General features: G+C 37.7%; 1 protein-coding gene across 1 annotated transcript in view; it reads left to right on the forward strand.

Annotated features, from left to right (window-relative positions):
- Positions 1–13,567, forward strand: part of RNF17 (ring finger protein 17) — a 121,627-nt gene that overhangs the window by 16,199 nt on the left and 91,861 nt on the right. Inside the window, exons 4-6 of the mRNA XM_039256942.1 lie at positions 9,198–9,309; positions 10,430–10,510; positions 11,692–11,792. Coding sequence (XP_039112873.1) covers positions 9,198–9,309; positions 10,430–10,510; positions 11,692–11,792 — 294 coding nt within the window. The remainder of the gene's footprint in view (positions 1–9,197; positions 9,310–10,429; positions 10,511–11,691; positions 11,793–13,567) is intronic.

Here is a 13,567-nt window from a genome sequence, read left to right on the forward strand (position 1 = left end):
ATTCAGCTTCTCTCTATGTTATGCCCACCACAAGTATACCTACCATCTGTTACCATACAGCACTATTATAGTATCATTGATTATATTCCTTGTGCTATTCTTTATTCCAGTGACTTATTTTTCCATAACTGGAAGTCTATATTTCCCATGTAGAGTTCTCTTTTATAATTTGTCTTAGCTGTTAATGGAATGGAGAATCAATCTCCTACAGAAGCAGTATGAATTTGTCCTTACTTAAAGCAGAGGGGAAAAAAAAAAGAATGCAAAATAAAGCTGAGAGTATCATTCTAGCAAAAGTTATTGGTACTGGCTACAAGTAAGATGTGGTTAAATAACTTATTTATGTATTGATTCTTGAGTATCATGAGTATGATACAGTGGAGGACTTTGGAAAGAGATGGTTTGAGAGGTGATAAAATGAAAAGTAATAACTTGGAGATTCTTTTCTTCCATAAGACTCTGTGTGTGTGTGTGTGTGTGTGTGTGTGTATGTATTCATGATGTAGAGATTTTTTTCTGAATTACTTATACAGAGATTTAGTTGGAAACCAGCACCTGTGTTATTTTTTATTGCACTTATTTATTTATATATGTCTTCTTCTAGTCTATGAGCCCCTGTAAGGGCATGGAACACATATTGCTTTCTACATCCCTGGTGCCGAACATAGTAAACATGTAATAAATGTTTGTTAGATGAAATACCATGATATTTTGACATTTGCTATGATTTTTCTGAAATCATGTTTTGGTGCTAAGTAAGTTTACACTTATGATTGACTATGGAATGGATCGATGAGAAAAATAGTAATGTTTTACTTTGCAACTCTATGAAAGAAGCTTCTTATTAATTCACTGAGACCCCACTCACTTATATTTTTGTATAACTTTAACTTTTTAAAGCATATTTAGTGTAATAAATTATGTGGGAAATAAGAGAAATACAGGAAACCCTTAAGGAATGATCTCATTTGAAACCTATCAATTATTTTTTTATTGTCAAGTTAGCTAACATACAGTGTGCTCTTGGCTTCAGGAGTAGATTCCCATGATTCTTTGATTACATACAATACTAGTGCTCATCCCAACAAGTGCCCTCCTCAATGCCCATCACCCATTTTCTCCACCCACCTAACCCCTACCACCATCAACCCTTAGTTGATGGCTTAGTTAAAGGCTCTGTATTTAAGAGCCTCTTATGGTTTGCCTCCCTCTCTATTTTTCCTTCACTTTCCCATGGTCCTCTGTTAAGTTTCTCAAATTCCACTTATGAATGAAAGCATATGATATTGGTCTTTCTAGGACTTATTTCACTTAGCATAATACCCTCCAGTTCCATCCACGTAGTTACAAATGGCCAAAGTTCATCTCTGAGTAGTATTCCTTTATGTATATATACTACATTATCTTTATCCATTCATCAATTGATGAACATTTGGGCTCTTTCCATAATTTGGTTATTGTTGATAGTGCTGCTATAAACTTTGGGGTGCATGTGCCCTTTTGAATCAGTACTCCTGTATCCTTTGGATAAATTCCTAGAGGTCCAATTGCTTCGTCATGGGGTAATTCTATTTTTCATTTTTTGAGGAACCTCCTCACTGTTGTTCAGAGTGGCTGCACCAGTTGCATTCTCACCAGCAGTACAAGAGGGTTCCTATTTTTCCACATCATCACCAACATTTGTTGTTTCCTGAGTTGTTAATTTTGGCCATTCTAGTGAGAATTCTCTAGTGAGAATATCTAAATGTGGCTTTGATCTCTATTTCCCTGATGATGAGCAGTGTTGAGCATCTCTTCATGTGTCGACCATCTGGGTGTCTTCTTCAGAAAAATGTCTATTCATGTCTTCTGCCCATTTCTTCACTGGATTGTGTTTCAGGCATTGAGTTAAGTTCTTTATAGATTTTTGATACTAACCTTTCATCTGATGTGTCATTTGCAGATATCTTCTCCCATTCCATGGGTTGCCTTTTAGTTTTGTTGATTGTTTCTTTTGCTGTGCAGAAGCTTTTTATCTTGATGAGGTCCCAATACTTCATTTTTGCTTTTGTTTCCTGGCCTCCGGAGACATGTCAAGTAAGAAGTTGCTGCAGCCGAGGTCAAAAAGTTGCTGCCTGTTTTCTCTTGTTGGATTTTGATGGTTTCCTGTTTCACATTTATGCCTTTCATCCATTTTGAGTTTATTTTTGTGTATGGTGTAAGAAAGTGGTCCAGTTTCATTCTTCTGCCTGCTGCTGTCCAATTCTCCCAGCACCATTTGCTAAAGAGAGTGTCTTTTCTTCATTGGATATGCTTTCCTGCTTTGTTGAAGATTAGTTGGCCGTATATTTGTGGGTCTTCTTCTAGGTTCTCTATTCTATTCCATTTATCTGTGTGTCTGTTTTAGTGCCAATACCATACTTTCTTGATGATTACAGTTTGTAATACAGGATAAAGTCTGGGATTTTGATGCCTCCAGCTTTGGTTTTCTTTTTCAACATTAATTATTTGGGGTCTTTTTTGATTCCATATAAATTTTAGGATTGTTTGTTCTAGCTCTGTGAAGAATGCTGTTGTTATTTTGATTGGGATTGCAGTGAATGTGTAGATTGATTTAGGTACTATCGACATTTTAACAGTATTCTTCCAGTCCATGAGCATGGAATGTTTTTCCAGTTATTTTTGTCTTCTTGAGTTTCCTTCATAAGCTTTCTATAGTTTTCAGCACATAGATTTTTTACATCTTTAGTTAGGTTTATTCCTAGTTATTTTATGGTTCTTGGTACAATTGTAAATGGGATCCGTTCCCTTCCTGGGATCAATTCTCTGTTGCTTCATTATTGGTGTGCAGAAATGCGATCAATTTCTGTATGTTGATTTTATATCCTGCAGCTTTGCTGAATTCGTGTATTAGTTTTAGCAATTTTTTGGTGGAGTCTTTTGGGTTTTCCATGTAGAGTATCAAGTCAAATGTAAGAGTGAAAGTTTGACTTCTTTGCCATTTTAGATGCCTTTTGTTTCACTTTGTTGTCTGCTTGCTGAGGCTAGGATTTCCAACACTATGTTAAACAGCAGTGGTGACAGTGCATCCCTGTCATGTTCCTGATCTCCGGGAAATCTCTCAGTTTTTCCCCATTGAGGATGATATTAGTGGTGGGCCTTTCATATATGGCTTTTATGATACTTAATTATTTTCCTTCTATTCCTATTTCCTTGATGGTTTGTATTATTTTATGCTATATTGTGTCGAATGCTTTTTCTGCATCTGTTGATCCTTTGGTTCTTATCCTTCTATTAATATGATGTATCATGTTGATTGATTTGCAAATATTGAATTAGCCCTGCAGCCCAGGAATGAATCCCACTTGATCATGGTGAGTAATTCTTTTTATATACCGTTGAATTCGATTTGCTGGTATCTTTCTGAGAAATTTTGCATCATGTTCATCAGGAATATTGGACTATAGTTCTTCTGTTTTGTGGGGTCTTTATCAGCTTTGGGAATCAAGGTAATGCTGGCTTCTTAGAATGAGTCTAGAAGCTTTCCTTCCATTTCTACTTGTATTTTTAAGGTTGAAAAAAATTTTTTTTTATTTTTGAGAGAGAGAGAGACAGCATGAGCAGGGGAGGGTCAGAAAGACAGGGAGACACAGAATCCGAAGCAGACTCCAGACTCTGAGCTAGCTGTCAGCAGAGTCTGATGGGGGGCTTGAACCAACGAATCGTGAGATCAAGACCTGAGCCGAAGTTGGACGCTTAACCGACTGAGCCACCCATGCGCCCCTTTCATTTCTACTTTTTAGAAAAGCTTGAGAAGAATAGGTATTAACTCTTCTTTAAATGCCTGTTAGAATTCCTCTGGAAGCCATGTGGTCCTGGATTCTTATTTCTTGAGATATTCTTTATAACCAGTTCAATTTCTTTGCTGGTATTGGGTCTGTTCAAATTTTCTGTTTCTTTCCATTTGAGTATTGGTAGTGTGTGTTTAGTAATTTGTCCTTTCTTCTAGGTTATCTAGTTTGTTGGCATATAATTTTTCATAGTATTCTCTAATAATTATTTGTATTTCTGTGGTACTAGCTGTGATCTCTCATTTCATTTGTGATTTTGTCTATTTGGGTCCTCTCTCTTTTTGGGAAGTTTGACTAAGGGCTTATCAATTTTGTTTATTCTTTCAAAAGACCAGCTATTAGATTCATTGATTTGTTCTACTGTTTTATTGGATTTTATATTGTTTATTTCTGCTCTAATCTCTCTTATTTCTCTTCTACTGGTTTTGGGCTCTCTTTGCTGCTGTCTTTCTGGTTCCTTTAGGTGTGAGGTTAGGTTGTATATTTGGGACCTTTCTTATCCCTTCAGATAAGCCTGAATTGCAATGTATTTTCCTCTTAGGACTGTCTTTGCTGCATCCCAAAGGGTTTGGACTGTCATGGTTTCATTTTCAATAGTTTCCGTGTATTTTTTTAATTTCTTCTTTAATTTCCTGGTTAACACATTCATTCTTTAGTAGAGTGTTCTTTAACCTCCAAGTATTTGGAGGCTTTCCAAATTTTTTCTTGTGGTTGATTTTAAGTCTCTTAGCATTGTGATCTGAAAATATGCATTGTATGATCTCAATCCTTTTGTCTTTTTGAGGGCTGTTTTGTGACCCAGTATATGAGGTTTTAGAGAATGTTTCATGTGCGCTCAAGAAGAATGTGTATTCTGCTGTTTTTGGATGAAAAGTTATGAATATATCTGTTAAGTCCATCTGGTCCAATGTATCATTCAGCGGGATTGTTTCCTTACTGATTTTCTCCCTAGATGATCTGCCCATTGTTGTAAGTGGAGTATTAAAGTCCCCTACAATCACAGTATTACTGTCTATACATTTATTTATGTTTATGATTAATTGATTTATATATTTGGAGGTCTCCATGTTGGGGGCAAAAACACATTTGTCAGCTCTTCTTGATCTCTTAATTATGACATATATACATATTTTGACCCAAAATCAAATCCAAAAGTATGAACCTGATTCCAAAGGAAGAAAGAGATTATAACGAAAAAGAGAGAGAGAAGAGATGGAAAGAAAGAGAAAAAAGAGCAACAGACTAACATACAAAATCACAGGACAGAGGCACCTGTTTGGCTCAGTCAGTTGAGTGTCTGACTTGTGCTCAGGTCATGATCTCACAGTTCTTGAGTTCGAGCCCCACGTCCGGCTCTGTGCTAACAGCTCAGAGCCTGGAGCCTCTTCAGATTCTGTGTCTCCCTCCCTCTCTGCCCCTCTCCTGCTTGTGGTCTGCCTCTCTCTCAAAAATAAGTAAACATTAAAAAATTAAAACCTCAGGACAGTTGTCTGTTGGTGCCTGGTACCAGTGGCTGTGCTGGTCTGGAGGAGACGCCAGCTAGCTGCTTTGGGTCAGTTTCGTTCCAGTAGATGAGCAGTTGCCAGGCATGGAGGGGTGGGGTTTGGTATAAGTGGTCCTGCCTCCACTGGGGGCTACTGTCCTGTTCCTTGAACCCCCACTGTGTTGATGATGGGGGGGGGAAATTGCGACACCTCAGGCTCTCCTCTTCAGACCAGGAGTCTCAAACTATGCTGTTCTCACAGGGTAGTGCCGGCTTGTCCTGCTCCACACTTCTCCTGTGCCTCCTACGTGATTGGCTGAAGGATCCCACACCATGAGGACTGGGTTCTGGGGTGGCACCACTCTGCCACCCCTTTTGTCCTTGGAGGGGTAATATACCCTCTTCCCACAATATTCCAGGGAAGGGACTGTTCTCTCCCAGGGCGCCCCTGAGAACATTTACATGCCCCAGAGTGGCTTTTCTCCACCCCAGGAGTGTGCACACGGCACACGCACACCATCTGGAGGAAGTCACACTTTAGAAAACTCCATTCTTCAGCTCTTAAGGCTGTTTGCAAAGTAGAGACTGGCACTGTCTGTATTTCTCATTCCCTGGTCCGTGGTCTGGAGCGGTTTTTCTCTTGTCCTAACACAGAACCGCGCTCCGTAGCATCTCTTTCTCTCCCTTTTGTCTCTCTACATAAAGGGATCCCTCCCCTTCATGCCCATGTTTTATGTCCCCCAATTTGAATACACACATCTCTGTCCCGCCAAGCTGTCTCCCTCTTGTGGGCTCTCTCCCTCCTGTGGAGATTTTTCTGTCACTCCGCAGATTTCCTGTGTGTTCCACGTGCTCTGACCTCAATACAGCTGTGTTTGAGGGACGAGGGAACTGCTGGTCTCCCTACTTCTCCACCATCTTAACTCCTTGAAACCTTTCAGTTTTGTTAATGGCACTGATATCTCTGAATCACCCCATTTCCTCATATCTCATTCATTTTGTCTCCTATAAACTCTAACTTCCGTAGTATCTTCCATATCCATAATTTATCTTTCATTTCTATTTTTAGTTCTTTTTGACTACCTTCTTCTAACATCCATAGTCTTCCCTGCTCCGTGCTTCTTCATTGCCTATCTAAATAAAATCCAAAATTTTTTACACTTAGCTTTTATGGCTTTTCACATAACTGCTGCAGCTTCTCTGTCCAGACTTCAACAGGTACTTAAGCAGAAACCAAAAGCACAGTTAGTTTTCCCTTCAGGTAGTAAACCACTTAGCTAAAGTCCGGCAGTGGGGCACTCCCAGAACCCGTGGAGCTCTGGCCTCCTGAGTGCCACCCCCTATGTGTGTAATTCCTCCAGGCATCTCCTCCATATGCTCTGTGTGAAATGATTAAAATAGATCTTTAGGAATCTTTTTGGTTCCATGTGAGTCAGTGGCCTCACAAATTTGAGTACCTCCAGGAGTCCAGCAGATGATTTTACTGGGTAAGGGAGACAGAGTTTAACAATGAGTGGGATGAATTATGGTAGATGAAAGAAGGCCCGTCTGAAGGAAGTGGCCAGTTTTCAGCTCCAGCCAATTATTGCTGTGTCTTAATGACAAATCCAGTGTTGCCAAATCTTCCTTCTTATTACCCCAAGAGAAGATAGAGATCTAGACTTCTATGTGAAATTTTCTGACTTTGTAAAACTTATGTAAGTTAAGTCTGATTATATGCTTGTCTAGATATATATAATATCTAATATGGTTATAAAGTGAAGTTTCGCTTTCAGAAGCAGATTAATCCATTTTAAGTACACAAATTTTTTTTCCAAAGTAATGTTTTTAAATTCTCCATAACAAGTATACTTATGTTAGAACCTCCTATTCCTAAATTTCAGTAGAGTGTGGTTTAAAATAATTGTTTATTTTTAAATAGACCTCCTTTGATACATAATGTATTTTCTTCCTGATTTATCTTTAATATTTTGAAACACAAGTTGAAAATTGGATTTCTTGGGGCTAATGCATTCACATGTTTTCAGGAACATTAATACTTTTCAGAGTAATTGAATGTTTAAAAATTATTTAAGTCTATTCTCTCTGTAAGGGTAATATATTTAAACATCATAGTTTCTTCTATAAAATTGTCATAGGCTTATTACTAAGTAAACACTCAAGAGCTTACTGTTTGTTAGCTAATATGGGGAGATATAAAGATAAAAATAGGCAAAAACTATGAAACTAGATCATTTTCTCACACCATACACCAAAATAAACTCAAAATGGATAAAGGACCTGAACATGAGACAGGAAACCATCAAAACCCTAGAGGAGAAAGCAGGAAGCAACTTCCTTGACCTCCACTGCAGCAACTTCTTACTTGACACATCCCCAAAAGCAAAAGAATCAAGAGCAAAAATAAACTATTGGGACCTCATCAAGATTAAAAGCTTCTGCAAGGCAAAGGAGTCAGTCCATAAAACTACTAGACAGCCAACGGAATGGGAAAAGATAGTTGCAAATGACATATCAGATAAAGGGTTAATATCCAAAATCCATAAGGAAGTCACCAAACTCCACACCCGAAAGACAAACAACCCAGTGAAGAAACAGGCAGAAGATATGAACAAACACTTCTCCAAAGAGGACATCCAGATGGCCAACAGACACATGAAACGATGATCAGCATCCCTCCTCATCAGGGAAATACAGATCAAAACCACACAGATACCACCTCACACCAGCCAGAGTGGCTAAAATGAGCAAATCAGAGAACTCTAGGTGCTGGCGAGGATGTGGAGAAACGGGCACCCTCCTACACTGTTGGTGGGAATGTAAACTGGTACAGCCCCTCTGGAAAACAGTATAGAGATTCCTCAAAAAATTAACAATAGAACTCCCCTATGACCCAGCAATAGCTCTGCTAGGAATTTACCCAAGGGATATAGGAGTGCTGATGCATAGGAGCACATGTACCCCAATGTTCNGATGAATGGATCAAGAAGATGTGGTTTATCTATATGATGGAATACTACATGGCAATGATAAAGAATGAAATCTGGCCATGTGTAGCAACATGGATGGACCTTGAGGGTGTTATGCTGAGGGAACTAAGTCAGGCAGAGAAGGACAAATACCATATGTTTGCACGTATAGGAGGATTAGGAGGAACTTGACGGAGGAACAAAGTGGAGAAGAAGGGGGGAAATGGGGGAGAGGGGAGAGGCAAACCATGAGAGACTCTTGAATGCTGAGAACAAACTGAGGGCTGATGGGGGAGGAGGGGGGAGATGGGCATGGAGGAGGGCACTTGTGGGGATGAGCATTGGGTGTTATATGGAAACCAACTTGACAATAAACTGTGTAAAAAAAAAAGCCCAAAAAGTTAAAAAAAAAAAAAAAAAGGACCAAAAAAAAAAAAAATGGGCAGAAACTCTAGCATGTGTAGATAAGAAATTGAACTTTTTCTTTGCAGATTAACTTACCTGGTAAATTCATTACCTTCTTGTAAATTATCTAGGCCTAAAAGTACATTTTTTTAATAGCTGTCATTTGTGTATGAGGAATTGAGCTTCAAGACAGTTCAGTGACTATCAACACTTCTACCAAAAAATATTAGGGAAAGAGAGGTAACTAGGAGACTAAAGCACAATTTATACTGTAAGCTCTTATTTTTAGGGATTTTCTAAGAAGTTGGATTCTTGGTTAAAGTTAAGTTTTATATGGTAGCCTACTTAGCCATCGCTTCCCTCTCTTTGCTTATCATAAATGAGAACCCACAGTAATGTTGTTATATAATATATCATGAATTATTTTTGATGGACAGTAAAAATGAGAATAGAAGGTTAAAACTGTTGTATTAATGTGGTATTTAAAATAACATACTTGACGTTTTTCAGGATAAAGAATTGTTCTCAGGACTTTAAAAAGACACCTGATCAGCTAACTATTGGTTTGGAACATTCAGCATCCACACACAGGACTATTTTGAACTCCTCAACTGTAATGGCGGTATGGAAAAATGTTATTTGTGAAGTAAGATGAAACCAAACATTTTTACTTTGTGTCTGGTAGCTTAACTCTTCTCTCTTCTCAAGGTTCCTATAATTATAGATTTTTTTTGGAAGCTTAAAGGTAAGCGGTAAACCTACACTCCTTACTTGAATCTCTTGTTTTATACTAAATATGCTTGAACAATTCTCATTTCTTCCTAAGGCAGCCCATTCTCCTTTGACCAACTCTGTAGTGTTCTTGACATTTTAGCATACGTAAGTTCCCTTTGAACCTAGTTATTGAATCCATATTACATGAAACTTGTATAAAGTTCAAGTTTTAAATTCTAAAGGTGATTTTTCCAATCATTTTAATGGCAGCCAAAAGGCCTAATAACATTTGCTGTGGTGATGATGATGATGATGTTATTGTTGGAAGATTGAATCTTACCTGTTACTGTACAATAATGCATTGTTTTAGTTTAAGACTAGAAATAGAATAAATTCCAAAATACTATTATTAAAGAGATCTTTAGTGAGCTTGGGGAAGGGAGGAAGCACTTAATTTTGCTATCTTTTACTTCAGGTTTATGTTTTAACATAGCCAGCGGCACTTGGGTGGCTCAGTTAGTTTAATGTTCAACTTTAGCTCAGATTGTGATCTCACAGTTTGTGGGTTCGAGCCCCACATCAGGCTCTGTGCTGACAACACAGAGCCTGGAGCCTGCTTTGGATTCTGTGTCTTCTTCTCTCTCTGCCCCTTTATCGTTCATACTCTCTCAGAAAATTAAAAATATTTTTTAACATAGCCAAATTATAATCTTCTTTAAAAACTTAATTTTTACATGTATGTGCAATTATTGCCATGATAATTTTTCAAAATAGTTTTAAGTTACAGAATATTCCATTTTTTCAAAAAGGTCTCTATGGAATACTATAATCAAAACTCTAAAATGTTAATTGTTTTAAATTTCTGGATAAGTAGGATTGAAAGTGTTATTTTTATTGTTTTCAGAATTCTGTGGTGAACTGTTGCTTTTGTAACCAAAATTGTAGCTTGATGTTTTTGCAGCTAATACAGTGTATCTAAGTATCTGTTTTTATATTTGTATGTGGTCCCCCTTTCCCTTCCCCTTTAGGAAACTAAAACTGCAGAAGAAATTGATGAAGCATTGAAGATAGCAGGCTATAATTTTGAACAATTAAGTATTGCTGTAAAAGTAAGCATTTTGAATGATTAAAGTCTATTGTGAATTAAGGCATGTTCTTTAGATGTGTTCATTTGGATGTATTATCACTGAAGTTAGAGCTTAGCACTGAGTTACTGAAAATGATAATCTGATGGTAGAGAAACATACAGAAGAATGGAAAACTTCCATGGCCTGCTGAGATTGGTCTCTTAGCATTGTTGTGTTAGCAGCCTACTGAGATTGGAGCACTATTTAGGAACTATGATTCTTTCTTGCTGTGAGCCAATTTTGTTCTTGAAAGTATTGCAGATCATCTTTCTGACACCTCTTATTAGTTGGCTCTATACCCTAATGGAGTCTTATTCTCTTTCCTTCCTTACTCCATTCCCCAAAAGAGAGACTCACTTGGTGACAAAAGTAAGCTCCTAAGCACCAAGTAACAACAAATTCACAACCAAAGCAATCAAGAGTATAGCCGATGTGGGAGTTAAGACCTCAACACATGTGAATTTGGGAGGAGGGCAGACAAAATTCATCCCATAACAGCCTGCCCTCTGAACTCCACCTCCAGACTCCTGTCCTTTTCACATGCAAAATACATTGACCTCATCACTCTAACATCAAGTCTAAATCCAGAATCTCATCTGAATATCTTCTAAATCAGGTATGGCTAGGGCTCAGAGCATGATTCATTTTGTTCAACATTGGTTGGACAGGTATGGGATACACATTCCTATTCTAAAGGGGAGAAATTGGAAGGGAAAAAGGGGTCACATATTAAGCAACAATTCTTTGTCAAAAAAAAAAGGAAAGATCTGGAATAGTTAACATTTTAATTCAAGTGTTTTTTTAATATTCTATATTAAAGGTGGTTTCATTTAAGGAATCCTAACAGAGACCAACTCAGCTATCCAGAATGGCTCTTCCGGTAATGATAAAAAGGAATAAGAAATTTAGAAAACTTGGTGGATTTTCTAGGCATTTTTGCCATTTTCTTAGTACACAGTGTCAACAAAGATGTGATCTTGATGACAAGTAACAGGATTTAAAGTTGGAACCTTGTAACTTATTCCATTTTTATCACCTAATCTCCTTTGTGTTGTTATTTTGAAAATTCCAATAAGTACCTTTTACTTTTAAAATTATTTGAACAGAATAATTTCTATAAAGTAAAAATACCAAATTAGGTCTTTGTATTATATTCTTTCCAGATGCTTGAACACCTACACAATCAAACAAAAGTGGAAACAGTCAGTCTTATAGAGGTTCTGGAGAAACAGTTTGATCAACTTTTTACTTCTCTTAATTCCAGGTAATAACTTAAAAACATAGATTCGGGGTGCTTGGGTGTCTCAAGTATCCAACTCTTGATTTCAGCTCAGGTCATGATCTCACAGTTCCTGGATGTGAGCCCTGCATCAGGCTCTCTGCTGACAGTGTGGGGCCTCCTTGAGATTTCCTCTCTGCCCCTCCCTTGCATGCGCTAGGTCACTGTCTCTCTCAAAATAAATAAAACTTAAAAAAGTATAGAGACTGAATGAAACTAAAGTTTTAAACATTACCTTGTCACTTTATTTCTTTGTATAAATTGAAGTAATGAGTAACTTTTGAACGAGTTTGGAAGGTAATGGGTGATCCTTACAGACTAAGGTATACAACTTGAAAACAAAGAACAATTCGTACATTTAAAAAAATTTTTGGCTATTTGCCATCTGGTCCTGAAGCTAACTTAAATAAGCTTTCATAAAGCAGCACAGGAAGTTATCTTAAAAATAAGAATTCATGTTGTAGAATTTTCCTTACTTGGGAAAATGCAAACATGCTTTTTCTTATACATCATTCTATCATTTTGCATTGTTTATTTGCATCAGAGCAAGTAAAACTCTAAGATTTTCTAACACTCATTTCTAAACATACCACACATTTACATATCCATCACTTTAAAATCTTTCTGATATACATGATCTTTTTTTTCTTCCAAGATTTTATTTAAATTCAAGTTAGTTAACATATAGTTTTGGTTTCAGAAGTAGAATTTAGTGATTAATCATACATAAAACACCCAGTGCTCATCCCAGATGCCCTCCCTAACACCCATCACCCATTTAGCCCATCCTGCCTACCTCCAACAACCTTCCATTCTCCATAGTTAAGTCTTATTTGCTTCCCTCTGTTTTTATCTTATTTTTCCTTCCCTGCCCCTATGTTCATCTATGTTGCTTCTTAAATTCCACATATGAGTGAAATCTTATGGTATTTGTCTTTCTCTGACTTAGCTTCGCTTAGCATAATACACTCTAGCTCCATCCATGTTGTTGCAAAGGGCAAGATTTCATTCTTTTTGATGGCTAATATTCCATTGTGGACATGTATACATATATATATATAAACGTATGTATATATTTTATGCACACACTTTACATTTCCTTTATCCATTCATCAGCTGAAGGACATTTGGGCTCTTTCCATAATTTGGCTATTGTTGGTAGTACTGCTGTAAATATTGGGGTGCAATGTGCCCCTTCACATTGGAAAGTTTTTTTTAATTTTTTAAATGTTTTATTTATTTTTGAGAGAGAGAGAGAGAGAGAGAGAGAGAGACAGCATGAGCAGGGGAGGGGCAGAGAGAGAGTAGGAGAGAGAGAATCCCAAGCAGGTTCTATCCTGTCAGGGCAGAGCCTGACCTGGGGCTCAATCCCACAAACAGAGATCACGACCTGAGCCAAGATCATGACCTGAACCAAAATCAAGAGTCAGACACTTAACTGACTGAACCACCCAGGCCCCTCCAATTTTTAATCACATTTTTCAATTCAAGAAATAGGATCATATCCAGATGGCCAACAGACACATGAAACGATGCTCAGCGTCCCTCCTCATCAGGGAAATACAAATCAAAACCACACTGAGATACCACCTCACGCCAGTCAGAGTGGCTAAAATGAGCAAATCAGAGAACTCTAGATGCTGGCGAGGATGTGGAGACACGGGCACCCTCCTACACTGTTGGTGGGAATGTAAACTGGTACAGCCCCTCTGGAAAACAGTGTGGAGGTTCCTCAGGAAACTAACAATAGAACTCCCCTA

The sequence above is a fragment of the Hyaena hyaena genome, unplaced genomic scaffold (genome assembly GCF_003009895.1).
Source record: "Hyaena hyaena isolate Hyena2069 unplaced genomic scaffold, ASM300989v1 scaffold_602, whole genome shotgun sequence".
In the NCBI taxonomy this organism is placed as follows: domain Eukaryota; kingdom Metazoa; phylum Chordata; class Mammalia; order Carnivora; family Hyaenidae; genus Hyaena; species Hyaena hyaena.